This window comes from Callorhinchus milii, unplaced genomic scaffold (assembly GCF_018977255.1).
Source record: "Callorhinchus milii isolate IMCB2004 unplaced genomic scaffold, IMCB_Cmil_1.0 Scaffold10, whole genome shotgun sequence".
NCBI lineage: Eukaryota > Metazoa > Chordata > Chondrichthyes > Chimaeriformes > Callorhinchidae > Callorhinchus > Callorhinchus milii.
Genome location: NW_024704751.1, coordinates 15,202,551 through 15,222,739, shown reverse-complemented (window position 1 = coordinate 15,222,739; position 20,189 = coordinate 15,202,551). Strand labels below are relative to the sequence as shown.

At 41.8% G+C, this 20,189-nt stretch overlaps 3 protein-coding genes across 4 annotated transcripts; 2 read left to right on the top strand and 1 right to left on the bottom strand.

Moving 5' to 3' along the window:
• Positions 1-3,976: 3,976 nt before the first annotated feature.
• Positions 3,977-6,036, top strand: LOC103179615 (fatty acid-binding protein, heart). 2 transcript variants are annotated; one of them, XM_042338586.1, is made up of 4 exons: positions 3,977-4,094; positions 4,843-5,012; positions 5,395-5,496; positions 5,792-6,036. In XM_042338586.1, the coding sequence occupies exons 1-4, from the start codon at positions 4,022-4,024 to the stop codon at positions 5,840-5,842; spliced, it is 396 nt and encodes a 131-aa protein (XP_042194520.1). In that variant the 5' UTR covers positions 3,977-4,021; the 3' UTR covers positions 5,843-6,036. The 2 variants fall into 2 exon arrangements, with proteins under 2 accessions (XP_042194520.1, XP_042194519.1); XM_042338585.1 differs by having other exon boundaries at positions 4,840-5,012.
• A 735-nt stretch (positions 6,037-6,771) lies between these two features.
• On the bottom strand, positions 6,772-11,258 carry zcchc17 (zinc finger, CCHC domain containing 17). Its single transcript, XM_007894846.2, has 8 exons — positions 11,180-11,258; positions 9,952-10,088; positions 9,811-9,868; positions 9,209-9,309; positions 8,984-9,075; positions 8,365-8,465; positions 7,640-7,770; positions 6,772-7,022 (listed from the first exon to the last, which is right to left on the bottom strand). The coding sequence occupies exons 2-8, from the start codon at positions 9,991-9,993 to the stop codon at positions 6,831-6,833; spliced, it is 717 nt and encodes a 238-aa protein (XP_007893037.2). The 5' UTR covers positions 9,994-10,088; positions 11,180-11,258; the 3' UTR covers positions 6,772-6,830.
• A 141-nt stretch (positions 11,259-11,399) lies between these two features.
• On the top strand, positions 11,400-18,194 carry snrnp40 (small nuclear ribonucleoprotein 40 (U5)). Its single transcript, XM_007894845.2, has 10 exons — positions 11,400-11,724; positions 12,999-13,128; positions 13,477-13,570; positions 13,969-14,134; positions 14,278-14,400; positions 14,569-14,689; positions 14,974-15,056; positions 15,429-15,490; positions 16,526-16,629; positions 16,934-18,194. Exons 1-10 carry the CDS (start codon positions 11,611-11,613, stop codon positions 16,981-16,983), a joined length of 1,047 nt encoding a protein of 348 aa, XP_007893036.1. The 5' UTR covers positions 11,400-11,610; the 3' UTR covers positions 16,984-18,194.
• The last annotated feature ends 1,995 nt before the right edge of the window (positions 18,195-20,189 follow it).

Genomic DNA, 20,189 nt, shown 5'->3' with positions numbered 1-20,189 from the left:
ATAGACAACAATGTTTCTATATATCCTACAGTTATATCAGTAATCTGTCTTTTTTAAAAGTGTAGAACGGGGTTTTAAAGAGCTCATCATATGGATTGTTTGGGAAAATATTCAACACTAAATAACTTTCAACCAAATTAATCATCTTCATATAGAATACTATTCAAAAACTATTTTCTAACTTTTAAAAACAAACAGCCTACTTAGCAAGAAAGATCAACAGATGTGTAGTGTAAATAAACAACAACAAAATGACATTTATAGAATGCCTTTCACGTCGCGAGGACGTCCCAAAGCGCTGTACAGTCAGATGTCGGGGCCCGAGTACGGGGGAGGGGGTGGTGTAGGGGTGAGGGAAGGCAGAGAGGTGGGAGGGAGACCAAAGGCACGGTCGAAGAGAAGGGTCTTGAGACCAGTCTTGAAGGATGCGAGGGAGGAAGCGAGGCCAAGGGACCGTGGGATGGAGTTCCAGAGTGTGGGGGCAGAGTGGCTGAAAGCTCGGACACCGATGGTAGTTCGGGTTGGGCAGGAGACATGGAGCAGGGCAGAGCCTGACGAACGGAGGGAGAGGGCAGGGTGGTATGGAGTTAGCAGGTCAGAGAGGTAGGAGGGGGCGAGGCCATGGATGTGGACGAGGATCTTAAACTCGATCCTCTGGGGGATGGGGAGCCAGTGGAGTCGGGCGAGGGTGGGAGTGATGGGGTCACGGAGTCTGGTGCGTGAGAGTACACGAGCTGCAGAGTTTTGGATGATCTGCAACGTGTGAAGGGAAGAGTTGGGAAGGCCGATGAGGAGGGAGTCCCCGTAATCGAGCCTTGAGGTGACAAATGCGTGGGTCAGGGCTTCGGCAGCCTGAGGGGTGAGGCAGTGGCGGAGTCTGGCAATGTTGCAGAGGTGGAAGTAGGCAGTGCGCAGATGTGGGGAAGAAAGGACAGTTCAGGGTCAAACAAGACACCCAGGTTCCTGACTGGCTTAGTGAGGTTGAGTGTGCAGCCGTGGAGGCTGATGCTGCCAGTGCCTAAAGTGCGGAGGCGCTGGCGCGAGCCAATCAGAAGGGCCTCGGTCTTGCGGACGTTGAGTTGGAGAAAGTTGGCACTCATCCAGGACTTGATGTCGGACAGGCAGTCGGTCAGGACCTCAGTAGTCCTGGAGTTCAGGGTGGAGGCAGAGAGGGAGAGTTGGGTGTCATCTGCATACATATGGAAATTTACCCCATGTCTGAGCATGTAGAGGGTGAAGAGGAAGGGACCGAGGACAGAGCCCTGAGGAACACCGCACGAGACAGTGCGGGGGCTGGAGGAGAAACCGTTTGCTAAGACGAAGTGGAGGCGGTGTGAAAGGTAGGACCTGAACCAGTCAAGGACAGAACCTTGGAGGTTGAGGTGGGAGGAGAGGCGGTGGAGGAGGATTGAGTGGTCCACGGTGTCAAAGGCAGCGGAGAGGACGAGGAGGCAGAGGGAATCCCTGGTCACACATGGTTAGGACGTTGCTTGTGACCTTGACCAGAGCAGTTTAGGTGGGGTTCATGGAGGGAGTGAGAGGAGAGGAAGGAGCGAAGCTGGGAGGCAACAGCTCTCTCAAAGACCTTGGATAGGAAAGGGAGATTTGAGATGGACCGGTAGCGAGATAGCTGCGATGGGAAGGTTTTTTTCAAGGTGGGGGTGATAGTGGCTGTTTTGAGGAGGGAAGGAACAGTGCCAGATGACAGGGAGAGGTTAATGATGTCGGCGAGTAGTAGGTTAGGGTTAAGGTTAATAAAATAAAATACACAAAGGGAATTGAAGAAAACATCAATAAGCTCAGATCTGTAAATATCTGGCATATTTGTGAGCAAGAACTACCACAAATTTAAATCATTATTGTGTCTACCCAACAAAAAGATTAGAATGAGATCTATCCACTGTCTACAAACAACTATAACGGCTTTCAATCGGCCTTCAACAAATATTTATTACTGGAGAGAGTACCAAGTGGGTACTCGTTGATAAGAAAATTCGAATCATTAACTTGAAAACTGCTATTTCATTTTTTTTCTGGTAATGATTACCTAAGTACAGCGTTATTATTTATCCTCCTGAATCCACATATTTCTCGGTTTATTTTAGACTGACACAGTACGATCAAAATTTTTCAAATTTGCTTAACCAGACTCATCTGTGTCCACCGTCGTGTTCTTTTTCTCCGTGTACTTTTAATAGCAGAACTGATGCTGATCTGTGAGCCATATTTATGTTGAAATCCTCAGACATGATGTCACTAAACATGAGTTAAAAACGCAGCTGAGGTTTTAGAAGGTGAAACACGCAACTTGCTGATCACTGCGCTATTTCTAAGCTTTTGTTCTGACAATTATAGTAATGATATTTATTTCCTGGTTCAATGTTAGATGCCGCGGCCTGTACAGCATTAACTGATTCAGACCACACAGTTCTGTGCGGAACAATTTTCTTGTGAAGTTAATATAAGCTTCAAATTACGTTTGTGAAAATTACAATTAAATTATACCAAAAAAATTCCAATGGAAATATACACATTCATGAATACAGTCCACAAGTAATCATATATTTGATTAAATGACTTGCAATTAATTGAAGTTCGCTGATATAGTCATAGTCATTTGAATCTCTTATAATAAATTAAGCAGTAAATCTCAATTCTAACAGGAAGGAAAAAAATCAAACAATTAACTTACGCTATAATTAAATAAGATAAAATTCTCATTTTCCTAATTGTGCTGCATGTCTTTAATTTTGAAACCATAAGGAGACTCACAAATCAATAAGAAATGAGTGCCTTCAGTAATAAAGTACCTTATCTATGTCGACATTAGATGCTCGAGTCTTTCACACTTGTTAAAAAAAACTTTAATTCCTAGTCTGTGGAGTTCCTTTGTGGAGTCCTGTAGCTCAGTGTTAGAGCACTCGCTTTACAAGTGAGAGACCTGAGTTCAATCCCAGGCAGAGGGCGAAACCTTGGGCAAGTTTCCTTACTCCACACAGAGCCTAATAATAATCCCTCCAAAACCAAAACAATAATAAATTGGCCATTTTCAATCTACGACTGTTTGTGGGACATTGCTGTGTGCAATTGGCTGCCGCGTTCGCCCACAAATATACAGTCAACTCACTTTACAGTGTGTTCTGTGAAGCGCTTTGGGACGTCCTCCCGACGTGAAAAGCGCTATATCAAATGCAAGGATTATTATTATTATTATTATTATTATTATTATTATTATTAGTCTGGCTCCTATTCCAGTTCCTCTACCCAGTTTCATTAGATTACATTTTCGAGATGACTCCTTCATTAAACTTTCTACCGGATGTAATAATTCCTCTTAACTTTTTTTTCTTTTCAACTGCCTCCTGCAATAATTTTAATTGGGAGGGGGGGGTGAGGATGGGATGGGATGGGGGGGGTCAGGGCTGGGGGTGGAGAGGATGGGGGAGGGGGGGTGAGGATGGGAGGGGGGGTCAGGGCTGGGGTGTGGGTCAGGGCTGGGGGTAGGGGGGGGTCAGGGCTGGGGGTAGGGGGGGTCAGGGCTGGGGGTGGAGAGGATGGGGAGGGGGGGGTCAGGGCTGGGAGTGGGGGGGGGCAGGGCTGGGGGTCAGGGGTGGGGGGGGCAGGGCTGGGGGTCAGGGGTGGGGGTTTCAGGGCTGGGGTGGGGGGGGGTCAGGGGTGGAGGGGGTGGGGGGGGTCAGGGCTGGGGGTGGGGGGGGTCAGGGCTGGGGGTGGGGGGGTCAGGGCTGGGGGTGGGGGGGGGTCAGAGCTGGGGGTGGGGGGGGGGGTCAGCGGTGGGGGGGGTGTCAGGGCTGGGGGTGGGGGGGGGTCAGGGCTGGGGGTGGGGGGGGGTCAGGGCTGGGGGTGGGGGGGGGGTCAGGGCTGGTGGTGGGGGGGGTCAGGGCTGGGGGTGGGGGGGGGTCAGGGCTGGGGGTCAGGGTGGGGGGGGTCAGGGCTGGGGGTGGGGGGGGTCAGGGCTGGGGGTCAGGGGTGGGGGGTCAGGGCGGTCACGTGGTGGGGCGCTATGGTGGAGGTGTTGGAGGGCACGTGGCGGATGATAGAAAGCACGAACTTCGACGCCTACATGAGAGCACTGGGTAAGCGGTCAGTCAGCCCCGGGGGGGGGGGGGGAGAGGGGGTAAAAACAGCGGAGGGAAGGAGGTTCACCTCAGGGCGGCCTCATCCTCATCGTGCGGCCACTTGCGCCCATATGGGGGTGTGGAGTGGAGTGGTGTTCCGGGGCCTCGGTGTCGGGGTCGGGGTTGGGGGAGAGGAGGAGGTGGTGGTGACTGCGGGGGGTTAAAGGACAGCGGCCCTGTCCACCTCCGTCGTCGTCGACGCCTCCCCCCCCCCTCCCCCCACCAACAACCCCCCCCCACCACTAACAACCCCCCCCCACCACCAACAACCCCCCCACCACCAACACCAACAACCCCCCCACCACCAACAACCCCCCCATCACCGACCTACCCCCAAAACCCCCTCCCCTTTTCTCCCCCACCCCAACTCCAATCCCCACCACCAACAAGCCCCCTCCCTTTCCCCACCGACCTACGCCCCCAACAACACCCCCCACCACCCCACCTTGTCCCCCACAAACTCAGCCCCCCCTTCTCCCGCCCCCCCCCCCAACCACGAACAACACCAAGCCCTCTCCTTGCCCCCCCCCCCCCACCCGCACCCCCCACCCCACCACCATCCACCAAATATTTTGATTTACCATGAGCATCGATGCGGTATTACTGTGCCCGAGGGTGAGGAGCAATAAAAGGGAGTGTGACCGCTATATTCGGGAGTAGTTTTTATGGCTATTGTTTGCTTATTTCTGGTCTTTGCCTTGAGGAGTGAACTTTAAAACCCGACAGGTGGGCAACGTCTCCAGACCCACTACCGTCATCAAAGTGGACGCGAATCTGATCACTCTGAAAACCATGTCCACCTTCAAAAGCACCGAGATCAACTTCCAGTTGGACCGAGAGTTCAACGAGATCACGGCGGATGGTAGAGATGTCAAAGTACGGGTGGCATTCTGGCGTTTGTCGTTCTCTCTCTCTCTCTCTCTCCAATATATCCTTCCTTATAGATCTCCAGGTCTATCAGGTATTTGAAAGATAATTTTCATTCATCCAAATCAACCGCTCCGCAAACACGGATGCGTTTTACGTTAGAACTACCAGACACTGAGGTAAGAGGAACGCAACAAACAGAAAGGTTTTTGAGGTCGCAGTTGAGAATTGTGAACTCAAAGAACTTAAGAGGTTAAATAGAGCGTAACCGGACAGACTCAGTTCACGCAAAATCCGTGCAATTTTGAACTCTTATCTTTAACCTCACCTTTAAACTATTGACCCATTTTTATAATTGCCCGAAAGTAATTGGCAGCTGTTGTTGTTCTAGTCACTTGTGACGTGGTCGAATGGAAAATTAATTCACATTCAAAAGTGGAATGGAAGACAGACAACCCTTCTTCGAGAAATCAAAGATAGCTATATGATATTGGTATGTTGAAGTACCAAATGAATGCATTGCATTTCCAGTTACTATGTTAAACATTAGCTGTTTTTACTTTCAATTAAAATAAATTATTTGTAGAGTATATTCTAATATACATGTCTAACTTTAGAACTGCTTGATGGTAAATCTGTTCCTTTACAACAACAAAATTACATTTGTGTAGCACCCTAGGATTATATTATTACGTTAAGGATTAAAATGATCTGGAATTCTAAATCTACAATTATAACAAAATGTACCTTCTATTTACTTTTTGAACTGGTCTTTGTTTTTATTTTAGACTCTTACATTGGATGATGTGGTTTGCACTCGTAAATATGAGAAGGCATAGTCTCTTGTTAAGTATCTTCAGATTCCATAGTCCTTTACTGCATTTAGGCCATATGTTATGGGCTCTGGCACTATCAACTGGTAGCAGCATTGTTCTGGTTAACTTGCAGCAAACTACAGTACTGTTTAAATGTAATTCCTTCGATAAACGTGAAAAACTATTTGCAAATAAAATTATATATTGTTTTAAAAAAATTATGCTTTTTTTGAAGATCAAATTGAAGCTGTGAGTTGAATTCCTTTTAATTATCCAGCGATCATTTTTTTCTGTTTATCAAGTACTTTTCATTGGCAAACTCGTAAAAAGATAACTTTTGTCAGATATTTACCTAAAATTTCAATGTTTCCTCAGTGAAACACTTTTATGGATGTTTTCAGACTTTAAGAAGTCCTATAACTTTATAACAAAATCTAAACACATTGCTCCCTTATTATATTATTAATTTCAGTTCATTTAATTAAGAGGACCTAAAGCATGAATATTGATTCAAGTAGTAAAGTGTCATTGAAGTATTTGCAAACATCTGTTTTCTCTGAGCAATTCTTTTGTTAAAGTCCATGTTTCTTCACATTTCGATGGTGTAAAAGCCTCTAATCCAAATCGAGTTTTAAATTCTTTAAATAATTTCTTGATAACATTGTGGAATTTAAAATAGCAGCCACTACACTGCTTTGGACTGAATATACAAAACAGTCTATTCAGGACTGAGAAATTAACTATTGGTAGTCCCCAGGCATCATGAGATAGTTAAGTTTTTATTTTCGAAAAACATGAATGCAAAATCGGAACACTACAGCTAAATAATAGTGCTTCAACTTTAATCCAGCACATGGGCAGCAACAAGCATACAAATAATTCTGAGAACAGCACATTCAAATTTTTCAATGTCAAGAAATATTTTGTAATGACAAATCGTGACGACACCAAACGTGATTTAAGACCTGACAACTTAAATAAAATTAATCTTATACATTTCTGGATAAAATTGTCATTTATCTCCCTTTCTAGATTCCTTATGCTTATGTTTTTTCTGCTTTTTCTTTTTCTGCATCTTATCCGAATGCTTGCGTTTCTTGTTTTTTGAACGGTTCTGCTCACGGTCTGAGTCTGACGTCTTAGAAGAATCAGATTCTGAGGATGATCTCTTTTCTTTACTCTTCCTTTTCTTTTTTTCTTTTTCCTGTAACAAGTTAGATGTTTGTGCATGTCAGGAGTCTAATTTGGGAAAATATCTGACTTTCCAAGATAGTCGGGGATAGCAAACACAAACTGTTATTACTTCTTTTTGTATTTCAACTTCACCATCCTCTTGTCATAAGATAATGTGGCTTTTACTTTTTTGTAGGTTCATCATGAATAGCTGTTTCAGCAGTCATTGTAAAATATTTCCTAAAGGCACCAGTGCCACTCTGGTACCTCACTCAAGGGGCTGTACATGTGAAAGTGTTATTAAGTGTTAACAGAATTGCATAAGATATCATAGCGCAGTCCGCTCATTTCCTCACTCAACATGTACATACCTCCCAGTAGATGCCTCTTAAATATGAGAGGTCACCACCTTAGCACAGGACAGATAAAAACAACAACTTTTATCCATAATTAGTGGAACTTTTCCGTGTGGTACAATTACTAGTAATATATTAAAGGTTTCAATAACTGTTGATAGCAGTTTTAGATTGAACTTCAGTTAATAAGATCACATTGAAACATTTTCACCTTCAACTTTGCAAATAATTTCTTTAAAAGGAAACAGTTGAAAAGCATAATTGATTTTTTTTATGGTTGGGGTTCTGTTACTACCTTCTTTTTTTTCTTTGGTGGCTGAAGATCAGACTGGGTGGATGGGCCAGCCGGTTCCACTTCTTCTTCTGGCACGAGGCTGTATTTAGTGCCTCCTGGCTGTGAGAAGCAATCTTTTGCAAAATGTCCTGGAAGAGGAAGGGGGTGGGGGGGGAAACATTAGCACTCAGTGTTCGCATACCTTCCTGTGGGTGCCTCTCAGAGAACACACTGAATTTCTAAACAAAATGTTGTGTGCAGCAAATAATTGTGTGAATGCATTGTACCATAAGATTAGATTATGAGCATCATATGACTTAACATTTTAAACAAGTAGATCTCATCTCACCAAAACCATGTGCAACAAATTGGACTTGGAAAGAGCCTAGTCTTGTCAATCGCCAAATTAAACCATATGATCATAATTAGGTTTTCTCATTGAAAACCTCATCACTAGCACAGATCTCTATCACTATCTCACTGCTGAATTCGGTCAGACAACAGAGCTTCCAATGAGTCCTATTGAAACAGGCCATCTTTCAAACAAGGTACAGAATAATTTAATGAATTGCTTTGAAAACTTAAAATACTGCACAGGTGTAATATTCTCAAATTCAGTTACTTGTGCTACTTTATACTTGTGGGACCAATGCTCTCTGAAGATTTTCTTTATTACCATCCATACTATTTTTCGAATGAATTCAAAACCAATAAAATCAAGTGAGCTAATTTGTAGCAAGTACCTTTACACCCACATTTTTTGCAGAATGTATTTAGCACAGCTTCAAGTGTTATCCTCTGGCTTGTGTAGTCTTTGAATTTGCGTTTCCTTCTCTCTTCCTGGCTGCAAAGGTAAAATAATAATTGTCAAAATCATCGCAATCTAAACCACACCACCAACATCACTCAAATTCTATGTGTTGCACACAAGAACTTATTCCAATCCATACAGAACTCAAATAAAATACACTGCTCAATTCTGCCAGTGCAGAGTTGGCAGATGTCATTTTTACATCAGAGGAAATCTATAATGGAAACATTTTTAAAAAATGCTCATAAAAAGGCCAGTGGGCAAATGTTTAAAGGCCTAAGTCATCATAAACAAGTGATGTATCAAAAAGAGCCACTGTTTGTGTAGCTTTCTGCACGAAGATTTGCTCAATTCATCTTCCACTTGCACCAGGTGCAGATCACTTAATAATATATGAATTCTACAATATAGAATAGGAAATTATAAAGCAATTCATAAAGCAATTTTGAAACTTATGTGGAAAATTTAGCATCACATTATGTGTAATGCTGAATGTTTTCAAAATAAACACTTTGCATTTCATGAAGAAACAGATCAAGCAAACCACATACTCAAGAGACACATTATTGGGATCGAGGTCCTTCCCAGTTCCCTGATTGACAATCTTCATTGAAAGTGAAAGCTTGACTTTGCCATCCTTAATCTTAAAGAAAAACATTTTAGTTTAACCACAGTAATACACAGAAAGATGTGTTATTATTTTAATAGCTATACATATGCAAACATGGTGCACTATCAGAAGCTAAAGGGAATCTTGAAATCACAAGTAGGTTTACCTCTTTTCCAATTAATTTGACCCACACTCTCTCTCCAACATCAACTATTTCTGATGGATTATCCACCCGACTTGCTGACATTTGCGACTTGTGAACAAGACCTGTCAAATAAGCACAATCAATTAATTGATCAATCTTAATACATAAAAGCAAATACTAGATTATGTGATAGCTCAAGAGGATTCAGCCAGTAAGTAGCTGAGAGGTGGTAATTGCAAAAATTCCTTTACGGCCTGACTGAGAAATCTCCCTCTGCTTAGATTGTTGGTTATTTTTATTTAGAAAAAAGCAAAATCGAAGACTTAGTTTATTGGACTCTACATTCCTGAATCAAAAATCTCAGAAAGCTATACAACCATTTTTATACCTCCTGATAACTCTAAAAAAAACATGGGCAGCAAATATTGACAAACTTCATATACAGATCTAAAACAGTAAGAAACATAACAAAAAAGCTAAAATAGTAAGAATCAAAAAGACCATATCCTTCATAATTGGACACAAGAACCATGTTAGTGAAACAAGTCTTGCACCCCACAATACTGGTAGACATGAGCAAACTAATATAATGAGTATAGAACTAAATGAATATAGAAAGATACCTTGCTGCCTGCAACCAGGAATTTTAATAAATGCTCCATATTCTTTCACTGATGCAACCTGTAAAAATAACTTCAAAATTGATCAAACTTTCACAAGCAACTTAAAATTTTGATCCAACATTTAAATGGTGGAGAATATACCTCGCCTTCGAAGATTTCAAAGATTTCTGGCAACTCCTCCATCTTTAAGGAACCTGCTCAAAGGAAAGAAGGCACTTGTAGAATCCTTCACGTTGAGTTCATGTTCCGAGTGTCTTCATATTTCGTCAGAAATGCATCTTATAAAACAAAACACAAATACAATATCAAATATCTAGTGTCCCTTACATACATGCAATAATTCATGTAATACATGAGGAAAGAGTAGAATAGAGAGGTAGGTGGAGGCTAGGGAGGGGAATTGGGATGGTGGAAGCTCATGTAAACATTGGCACAGACCAGCTGAGCAAATGGCTTGTACCAGTGCTGTAGATTCTATGTAATCCCAAATCAAAATTGCCACACTGTACTCACTGTGTGGCTATATTTCTCTCAAATTCACTCAGGTTTTCCGGATCGTACGAGAAATACGCCTGGAGAGGCTCAGCATATTCGCTGACTTTTGAATCAAATACCGAATGTGACTTTTTCTCGTAATTTTCCTTTTCCTGCATTTCGCCCACAAAAACACGTTGTGGGCACTGCACTTTCCGGTGCATCCCGTGAAGTGCTTTGGGGGCGTCCTCCCGACTTGAAAGGAACTGAGCCAAATTTAAGGATCGTTTTCGATGCCCGACTCAAGTTTTTCTTTTAAGTTGACAAAAGACTTCGCGACGCAAAAGGCCGTCGCTTCGGTCAGGCCTAAGCTGTGCAGTTCTTTGCAAGAAGTGGCTTCGACAATCGACACGATAAGTCAGTTTGGAGCCACAGGAATTTACTCAAGTCTCAGTCCGTCTTAGGACCTTCCTTTTGACCGCACCTTCGGCCATCCAACCCCCCCCACTCCTCCATTGGTGACCACCTCTCCCGAATCCAACCCCCAGCAAACCCAGCCCTTCGGAACATCCTCGGGACGCGAAAGGAGTTACAGAAATGCCATTGGTTATCGTGGTAGAAATGTATTAGCAACAACAACGACGACGAGATTGCATTTATAGAGCGCCTTTCACGTCGGGAAGACGAAAGAGGTCACTCAGCCCTCCTCATGTTTGCGTTGGCGCTTTTAAACAGCAACAACAACCCCAACAGCAAATTGCATTTGTGTAACGCCTTTCACGTCGAGAGGACATGGCGAAGGAGACGGCGGTGGGTGGGGGGATAAAGCCACACGAGCCCAACTAATTGGTAAATAAAATTCACTCCAAACTCCGGGTAACGACAGGCACCGAACCTTGCGGCCGACGCCATTTTGAATCCTCCTCTCCCGCCCTGAGCCGAGCGAACCAATCACGCGGAGCCTTACTGAGCGCCGGGGTGCAGCCTAGCGTGCTGGCGGCCTGGTGGCGGACAGCGGCCAATCGCGGCCGGGGAAGCGGTTGGCCCCGCCCCCTGATCTGCCGTGACGGAAGGGCCCGTCGGCCAATGAGAAGCGAGGATGTTGAAGAGTGGGGGGGAGTAGGGGGGACGAGTCAAGTTGGGTTGGCCGACGGCGAGCGACCGGGCGGCTGTTTGTTGGGAGTGTCGTTGACGTCGTCGTCGTCGGTGGTGAAGAAGAAGAAGAAGAACGAGGGCAACATTTTTTTTGTGTGTGTGTCTTGGAAGCGAAAGAGGGACCGCGGTTAAATACGTGAGCGCGAGGCCATTCCACTCCGGGCGGCCAAGATGATCGACCAGAAGCGGAAAGCCCAGGAGCTGGTGCTGGTGGCGGCCAAGCGGCCCAGGAGCGAGCTGGTGGCCATGGCTCAGGGCAACCAACAGGCCCTGCTCCAGGCGGCGGTGAGCCTTGTGCTGACACGAGAGAGAGAGGGAGAGAGAGAGAGGGGGGGAGGGTGTGTGGAGGATATTAGGGGGGGGGGTTTCTCGCAAGATTTAGGGGGGAGCGATTCCACTTGATTTAAAAGGAGAAGTTGCACCTGAGTCTGTCATCATCATAATAATAATGATCCTCGCATTTGATATAGCGCTTTTCACGTCGGGAGGACGTCCCAAAGCGCTTCACAGAACACACTGTAAAGTGAATTGACTGTGTATTTGTGGGCGAACGCGGCGGCCAATGGCGCACAGCAATATCCCACAAACAGTCGTAGATTGAAAATGACCAATTTATTAATTGTTTTGGGTTTTTTGGAGGGACTATTATTAGGCTCTGTGTGGAGTAAGGAAACTTGCCCAAGGTTTCGCCCTCTGCCTGGAATTGAACTCAGGTCTCTCGCTTGCAAAGCGAGTGCTCTAACCACTGAGCTACAGGACTCCACATCATCATAATCCGTTGCCCACAAAATACACAGTCACTCCACTTTGCAGCATACTCTGTGAAGCGCATTCAGACGTCTCGAAAACGGGATGAGGCGCTGTACCAAATGCAAGGATTATCACTGTTATCGTACATCAACATCGCACAGCGCCTTATCGATGCGTTGAGATGTCTCGAAGCACTCACTTGGCAGAATATGCCATAAAGTGGATTGACCGCGTATCTGAGGGGAGAAATTCCGCCGAGATCTAGGTTTAGGGGAGGAAATTCTGCCCAGTCTAGATTTATTAATTGTAATGCTCACCGTATGAAGTACAGACTCTAAAACCGCTTCAATGACGACATTTAACAGCGCCTCAATGACAACATTTTACACAACACCTTCCATGTCAAGAGGACATCTCAAAGTGATTCACACAACTGACTGGGAACTGAACTGTACGGCTTTGGGTTTTGAAAGCGTGTCTCACCTGAACAGATGTCTTTCCAAAAATATCTTGTACAGGGAAGCGCATCCTTTCTCAATATAAAAAAAACCGATTGATGCTGAAGAAAGCACTAAAAAAAAGTTTTTAAAATAGTAGAAACGGATGACTTTCTGCCGCTTCAAGAAAACGTTTGAAAAAATTAGAATTTTGAATGTTTTTAAAACCAAATTAAGTTCCCATGGTGTGGGGAGAGGGGGCCGTAGTATCAAAAAGGAATCAATAATTGAAATAGAGAGGTTATTTACTTCCTTTTGTGATGATCTTAGCCAACTTTTATTTGTGTACATCCTTTTTGTTTGTCATTTTAGGGTCCTTCCAGGTCGTCGAGTCTTCAAGCTCCTATAATGCTTCTCACAGGTCACGAAGGAGAGGTTTACTGCTGTAAATTCCACCCAAATGGATCAACGCTCGCATCAGCAGGATTTGACCGACTCATATGTAAGTGAGGAAACTTACATGACTTTTGTTGAATTTTTATCATGCAAAGTACAGGCTAGAGGTATTAAAAACTAAACTGGTTGGTGTTACTGTTTTAGATAGAGGTGGTCAAGCAACAAAGAAGGTGCAGTAGTGACAAGCATTTTCATAAATGAATTTCTGAGACACTTTGTGATAAAATCCAGCTGAAAGCATTACTGTTTATGCTTTTAAAATATTATGATAGTTGTTGCAATTTTGTTTACTTCCTATCTGGTTCTCCCCACCAACCCCCATAAAAAAATATTGACTATTATTCACTGATGTAACCAGTGTTATACACTTGTACTTGTACCTCTTTCTTTGCAGTGTTATGGAATGTGTATGGAGAATGTGACAATTTTGCAACATTGAAGGGGCACAGTGGAGCAGTCATGGAATTACATTATAACACAGATGGCAGGTACTGTAACATACACACTCTTGTGTCTCTTAATCATCCTATAGTAATAGGATGTACATATGGTGATAGTATTAGTAATGGCTGCAGACGTCTATGTATATGTTTTCTAAATACTGTCAGTTTGCTTCAATGGGATCGTAGTTGTGTGTATGTGGGGGTGGGGGTAGAAGTAGAAAGACACATAAGTATTGCTATGATTTGAGTGGTGATAATCTTGATTAATTGCTGAGCAATCTGAAAAACCAAAGTGTGGGGATTTTATTGAAATAATTTTAAATGGGAAGAAAAATGAACACATAATTTGGGCTCTTACTGCTAGATTTTATTTTTTATACATTGACTTTGATACTGTGTGTTAAAATTCTGTCCTTGTCTTAATATTTGCTTGTCCTCTGCAGCATGCTATTTTCAGCATCAACAGATAAAACGGTAGCAGTGTGGGACAGTGAAACGGGTGAAAGAATCAAAAGATTGAAGGGTCACACATCTTTTGTGAACTCATGTTACCCAGCCAGACGGGGGCCACAGTTAGTCTGTACAGGAAGCGATGATGGAACAGTAAAAGTGAGTGTGTTAATATAGAAGCAAAATGTACATTTTAAAAAAAGTTAATTCACATTTTTTAAAGGAAAATATAGATCTGTTTCTGCAGAGTACAACGTACCAGAAATAGTTAATATTCAAATGACATCATTTAATATTTCTAGCTATGGGACGTCAGGAAGAAGGCTTCAATTCACACATTTCAAAACACCTATCAAGTATTGGCGGCAACATTTAATGACACAAGTGATCAGATTATCTCTGGTGGTATCGATAATGACATTAAGGTAAGCATCTGTCTTAAACAAATGGCATTTTGGTTATAGTCTCCAGTCTTAAGTTATGATCTTGTGTTTAGTATCTTTTGGGGCTTGTACTCCGATGTGGGTAAATGTGAGTTAGCTGCAGAATTCAGTTTGCATTTCTTATTTCAATGTCCACTACGTTTCTTTAAGGTGTGGGACCTACGACAGAACAAGTTAATCTATACAATGCGTGGACACACAGATTCTGTCACAGGCTTGTCTCTAAGTGGAGATGGCTCCTACCTTCTCTCAAATTCAATGGATAATACAGGTAACAAAATAACATGGTTCATTTTTGTTGGGGAAGGGTTGGTTAATTCTGCACTATATAAGACTGAATGCATTAAATATATCAGATCAGTTAACATATCAATACATGTTGCTTTAGAGGACAGGGAAAAAGTGTTGTTCTAATTAGACACTTTCTGGCAAATAAATGTCAGGGATACATCCCGATAAGTGAATTTGTATTATAATGAAACATGTCTTCTAAGGTGATGTATTATACAGATCAAAAGTTTTCTGATTGCTGAAGTTTTTTTTGTTTGATTCTAGTGCGAGTCTGGGATGTACGGCCATTCGCTCCTAAGGAGAGATGTGTGAAAATATTCCAGGGAAATGTGCATAACTTTGAAAAGGTGAGTTGAAATAAAACTGTGTTACAAATTGTGGAACAACAACTTGCACTTGTGTAGTGCACTATTGTCTCGGAGAATCCAAATGAAAGCACTTATTGATCCTTTAAAGACTGAGGTGGTGTTTCCTTAATAACGGTCCAGAATTTGGGCAGTTGGGGTGATTTCGCTTGGTGTGGGAGACGTCATTGGTTATTGCAGTAGGACCTGTTCTGAGATTAGAGTTGGGCATAATGATCTATTTCTCCAGCTATGAGCGTGTTCTCTTTCCTATCCCTTCACCACCCTACCACCTTATATTAAGGCCAAAATACATCCCTCAAAAAACAGTATAAAATTGTTTTTACAATGTTTGATATTTCCCCTTTTTTGTAGAATCTCTTGAGGTGTTCATGGTCAGCTGATGGAAGCAAAATAGCAGCAGGATCTGCAGACCGGTAAATATTGCTTCATAAGCCTTTCTGAGGAAATGAATGCATTTATCTTTTACTTATTTGTGATGTACACAATTGGCTGCTGCGTTTTGCCCACAAAATACACAGACAATTCACTCTACGGTATATTCTGTGAAGCGCTTTGAAACGTCTGGAAGCCTTGATAAGGTGCAATATCAAATGCAAGGATTATTATGTGAACTTGCGACAATACATGACTTAACTACTTTAGTTCAATTCCTGCCAGACCAGTTAATGAGACTTAAAATCTCAGTAGTTTTGCATTCATTCTACCCTTCTGAATCAGTTCAAATTATAGAAAATTGATTTAGTGCCTGCACCATGAAAAAAATCAATCAGCTGGTGTGTTTTCCTTCCAATATTGTCATGGTAGAATTTATTTAATTTGTTTTGTCTTTAATACTCATTTCATTCAACCTTTTAATGTCCCTTTAGGCAAGTAAAATGGTGTGGGTTGTTATTTTATTAGTGGAGTAGCTTGATAGCTGAATGGCAATGTCTTAAACTTGTGAGATGTAGTTGCATGATTTCCAGAAACACAGATAGTAAAGACTGAATCTAAAACTGAACATGAAAAAGATTCTGCAAAAATGTAAAAGTGTCGAATGAAATAAAAGACAATGTGAAAGCTGAAGCAATGGGTGGAGGATTTGGAAATTTAATTATTAACAATGCTTCAGTGAGGAAATATCCTTTTAAATGAAAGTAGCATAAATGATTGCCAGTAATCTTTCTGAAGGCCATGCTATACCAGTTTCTGCCTGTCTTTTTTTCCTCCAAAAAAAAATCATTCTTGATGTTTCAAACAAAGGGTTTACTGCAACATGTGCTTTATAAATAGTTCAGATGGATACTGGGCAAAATTTTACATTAATAAATAATCATCCTTGTAAAGGATGGTTTTAAAAATAAACTGACAACATTTCTGATGGCTTCTAAAGAGATGTATGATGCTTGGAAAAAGAAAATAGGAGCTCTTCAATGTACTGGTAAAAAGAGATGCATTATTTCTTACAGATTTGTTTATGTCTGGGACACAACGTCACGAAGAATCTTGTATAAACTGCCAGGCCATGCTGGCTCTGTAAATGAAGTGGCATTTCATCCTGAAGAACCAGTCAGTAAGTATCTGCTGCAGCCAGTATATATATATTTGGTTTTATATCTTAAATACAAGTTGCTTCAACATAAGTAACACCATTGTACACTTCTCTGCAGTAAGATTCTAACTCGCATTCAGTTTTATGAAGGTATAGTTATACGTTGGATCTTACAAAATATTAATATGCTGAGTCATTTGAACAGTTGCCATATCACAAATTTGCCAAAATCCATTAAAACTGCTGCTAATTAATATATGTAATAGATAGAATAAAATATAATTTAATTAAGGAAAATACTAAAGTTTTTTTTCCTGTATTCCAGTTCTTTCAGCATCCAGTGACAAAAGACTTTACATTGGAGAGATACAATAAAGAGGAACAGCTTGAGAAAAGGACTCGGTTTTATTTCAACTGGTAGATACCCAAAAATGACTGTTTGGAGAAAAGTACTCAAAATTACAAACTTGAAACTTCTGCCAACAGGTCCAACTGTGTCCCCTCTTGGCTATACATTTTCTATTTTTATTATTTGATAAACTAAGCAGAGCGTCAATGACAGCGGGAAGCTTTGATTGCAAATGCCAGTGCTCTGTGTGTGGATAATCTGTGTACATGTTAAATACATGGTCTGTATTCTGTTTATCACAGCTGTTTTTATATTGATGGGAAATAAAGACAATTTTCCTTACAATTGTCATTGGAATGGATTGAGGGATGGCTTATGAACTTGGCTTCTGATAATCTTCGTGTTTTTCTGTTGTTCCTGTAATTTAGTTTTATAGTTTAGGTATTTCTAAAGAGCTGTGGTATTGATAGATGACTGAGTCTCTCAGAGCCATATTTCAGTTCTTAGCACCTAAAGCTGTAACTTAGCACCAGCCTCCGAAAGCCAACACCACTGCATCATGTGCAACATTTCCCACTTCCCACATTATTTCTCCTTCGTGTTCAATCGCCCATTTTGTACTGTGTTACACGAATAAGTACCTGTGCGTTTGCACAAACTTATTTCACATAAACCAGCAGAGAAAAGGCCTCTTTGGATTCAAATGCAGGTTCTAACAGTAAAGGCAACATTTAAAATGTGCTGTCTTTTCACCATCCACCAGAGAATGTGCACCAAACATTTTATCTTTGGAATCGTAAAGATCTTAATTACAAGGGCACCCAACACATTTCTTAATTTGTGTGCTGCGTGGCAATTAATTGAAGATAAAATATAAGCCTATATAAATATTCCCATTTCTGATCTACGCTTTATGAAAATTATTTTTCCTGGTTATGCTCCTGATAAAATCGAAAAAAAAAAAATGTTTGCCAACTGCTTGATATGACATTCAGTCATTAAAACTATGTTAATGTATTTTTGTGCATTTGTTTGCTTACTACACAAATGTACAAATATATGCCCAACATGTTCGTGTCCATGAATCGAATCTGCCTTGATAACTTGTGTGGTCATACTCAAGCACTGGAGTAAAATATTTGCGACTTATGCACTCGTGTGCACATCTGAGCATTTGATTACTCTCTTGAGTCCAGTTTGTCAATAATCTACATTAAAAGAAACCATTCTGAGAGTGCATCATGTTAGTGTTTTATTGCTTTTTTTTTAAAAGGTGTAAAGCTATGGGAACGTTGCCAATAATATACGGATTAATAAAAGAACTGTAGCTCCCAGGAGGGTAAAGAGTGCAAGTGCTATGCAGCTAACCAAGCCTACGGTCACTAACAGTTCTTCCATGTCTGTATCTTTGCGGAGGTACTGTTGTTTGCATTGTATACACTTGCAGCTGACGATTAATACGGAGATAACGAGCGTTACGTGAACTACAAGCACTATAACGATATCGCGCTCTATATGGTGCGGTGTTTCTGGAGAAGCAACTTGAGTGACTGGTATTAATTCAAACTGCTGAGGAATTTTCTGGCTATCTGTAAAACAGAAAAAGGGGCAACTAAAAAAAAATTATCCTTTATGGTCGAAACCAGATGATCGTACAGTGATGAACCAGTTTATAAAATGCTGTAAATGTTACAATATGAATTTTTAAAAGGAACATCGTTTGCATTTACTGTGATGTTTTAGAATAGTGATCGCCTAACTTCAATATTGGGATATTTTTTATTTAAACCCCCACTCTCTCTGCCTAAAGGTGCATGTGAAGCAAAATGGTACATTTCTGTTCAGTGCAAGGCAATTCTCACACACAAATGACCTCACTCAATACCCTGCCCCCAACCCCCCCCACCCCACCATTCGAACTCCATCCCACAGTCCCTTCGCCTCATCTGTTGTCTCTTTCAGTTACAAGACCTTCCTCTTTGACCACGCTTTTGGTCAACCTCCCTGCCTTCCACCCCTTCTTATTTCAACCCCCTGCTCGGTCCATGGCTCCAGCGTCTTGGGACATCCAATGTGAAAGGCAAATGTAATTTGTTCTGATTCACCATTCACCATCAGGGCTACAAAACGTACTTCGTCTTTGCACCCTCCTCCTGCTGTGCCCAATACTAGTAGCTGTGAGGACAGATAATGTATGTCATTAGGGACTCTGCGGAATTTTGCAAAATTACCTTTCTCCGCTGCTGTAATGGATTCGTATTTTTGAGAAAGATTTTCAAATTTCTCCGCAATGATTAGACGCTCCATCTATAATGGAAGGGTTATATTTAAAGTGAGTCACTGCTTTCGAGATGTGAGGTTAGTCAGTGTACCTCAAACATTAACCGTGGGAGAACTGCAGACGTATGATGCTCACAAAATATACATTCAATTATTCACTTTACAGTTTATAACCTGTGAAGGACTTTAGATGTCTCGAAGACATGATAAGGCGGTATATCAAATTTAAGGATTATTATTATACCATTCGCCATCAGGACTATGAAACCTACTTCATCTTTGCACCCTCATCCTGCTGTGCCCAATACTAGTAGCTGTGAGGACAGATTGCGTGTCATTACGGACTGTACAGACTTTTGTAGAATTACTTTGTTGCTGTAATGGATTTTTGAGAAAGATTTTCAAATTGTTATGCCAGGTGGGGTATTGCTGATGTATAAGCAATTGGTACTATTCAATTCATGGAACACATTGCTGGCGGTGGTTTTAAAGCTCTACTTCAATCTCGGGATGCTTCTTGCATTTGATTTCAGAAGCAAACATCTGAAATTACATCTTCTATGAACTGGGTATCAGGGTTATGGAGTCCATCGCATAATACCTTTGCCCACTGAGCACTTTGCTGTTGCTGTGCAAAGCTTTGAATTACAGCTTCCAGTGTTTCAGACTGTTAATGAGCTGTTTTATTTATAAATAAACGTGAAACACTCACAAGTTCTCCGTTCTCCACAGTTTCCATTTCGACTAATTCTTCCTCCACTTGGCATTTTGACACCTCTTTCGGCAACTCGTCAGCTTCTGCGATCTGGCACAGATTACGTAGAAATTATATAAGGGGAAGAGATGAGGGAGAAAGCGAGACAGAGAGAAAAAAATCATTCGATAAGAGCTATATAGAAACGGGATGAAATCGTGTCATGAGTTTTGTGTCCTAGAATTCTCTACTCTTTGA

Coding starts and splice junctions, on each gene's coding strand:
- LOC103179615 (XM_042338585.1), top strand. CDS start 4,022: ATGGTGGAGGTGTTGGAGGGCACGTGGCGGATGATAGAAAGCACGAAC. Junction 5,013..5,394: donor CGGATGGTAGAGATGTCAAA/GTACGGGTGGCA, acceptor TTGTTGTTCTAG/TCACTTGTGACGTGGTCGAA. Junction 5,497..5,791: donor AAGATAGCTATATGATATTG/GTATGTTGAAGT, acceptor TTTTTATTTTAG/ACTCTTACATTGGATGATGT.
- zcchc17 (XM_007894846.2), bottom strand. CDS start 9,993: ATGGAGGAGTTGCCAGAAATCTTTGAAATCTTCGAAGGCGAG. Junction 9,310..9,810: donor TCCTGGTTGCAGGCAGCAAG/GTATCTTTCTAT, acceptor CTTATTTGACAG/GTCTTGTTCACAAGTCGCAA. Junction 9,076..9,208: donor TCAAATTAATTGGAAAAGAG/GTAAACCTACTT, acceptor TTTTTCTTTAAG/ATTAAGGATGGCAAAGTCAA.
- snrnp40 (XM_007894845.2), top strand. CDS start 11,611: ATGATCGACCAGAAGCGGAAAGCCCAGGAGCTGGTGCTGGTGGCGGCC. Junction 13,571..13,968: donor CATTATAACACAGATGGCAG/GTACTGTAACAT, acceptor TGTCCTCTGCAG/CATGCTATTTTCAGCATCAA. Junction 14,690..14,973: donor AAATTCAATGGATAATACAG/GTAACAAAATAA, acceptor GTTTGATTCTAG/TGCGAGTCTGGGATGTACGG.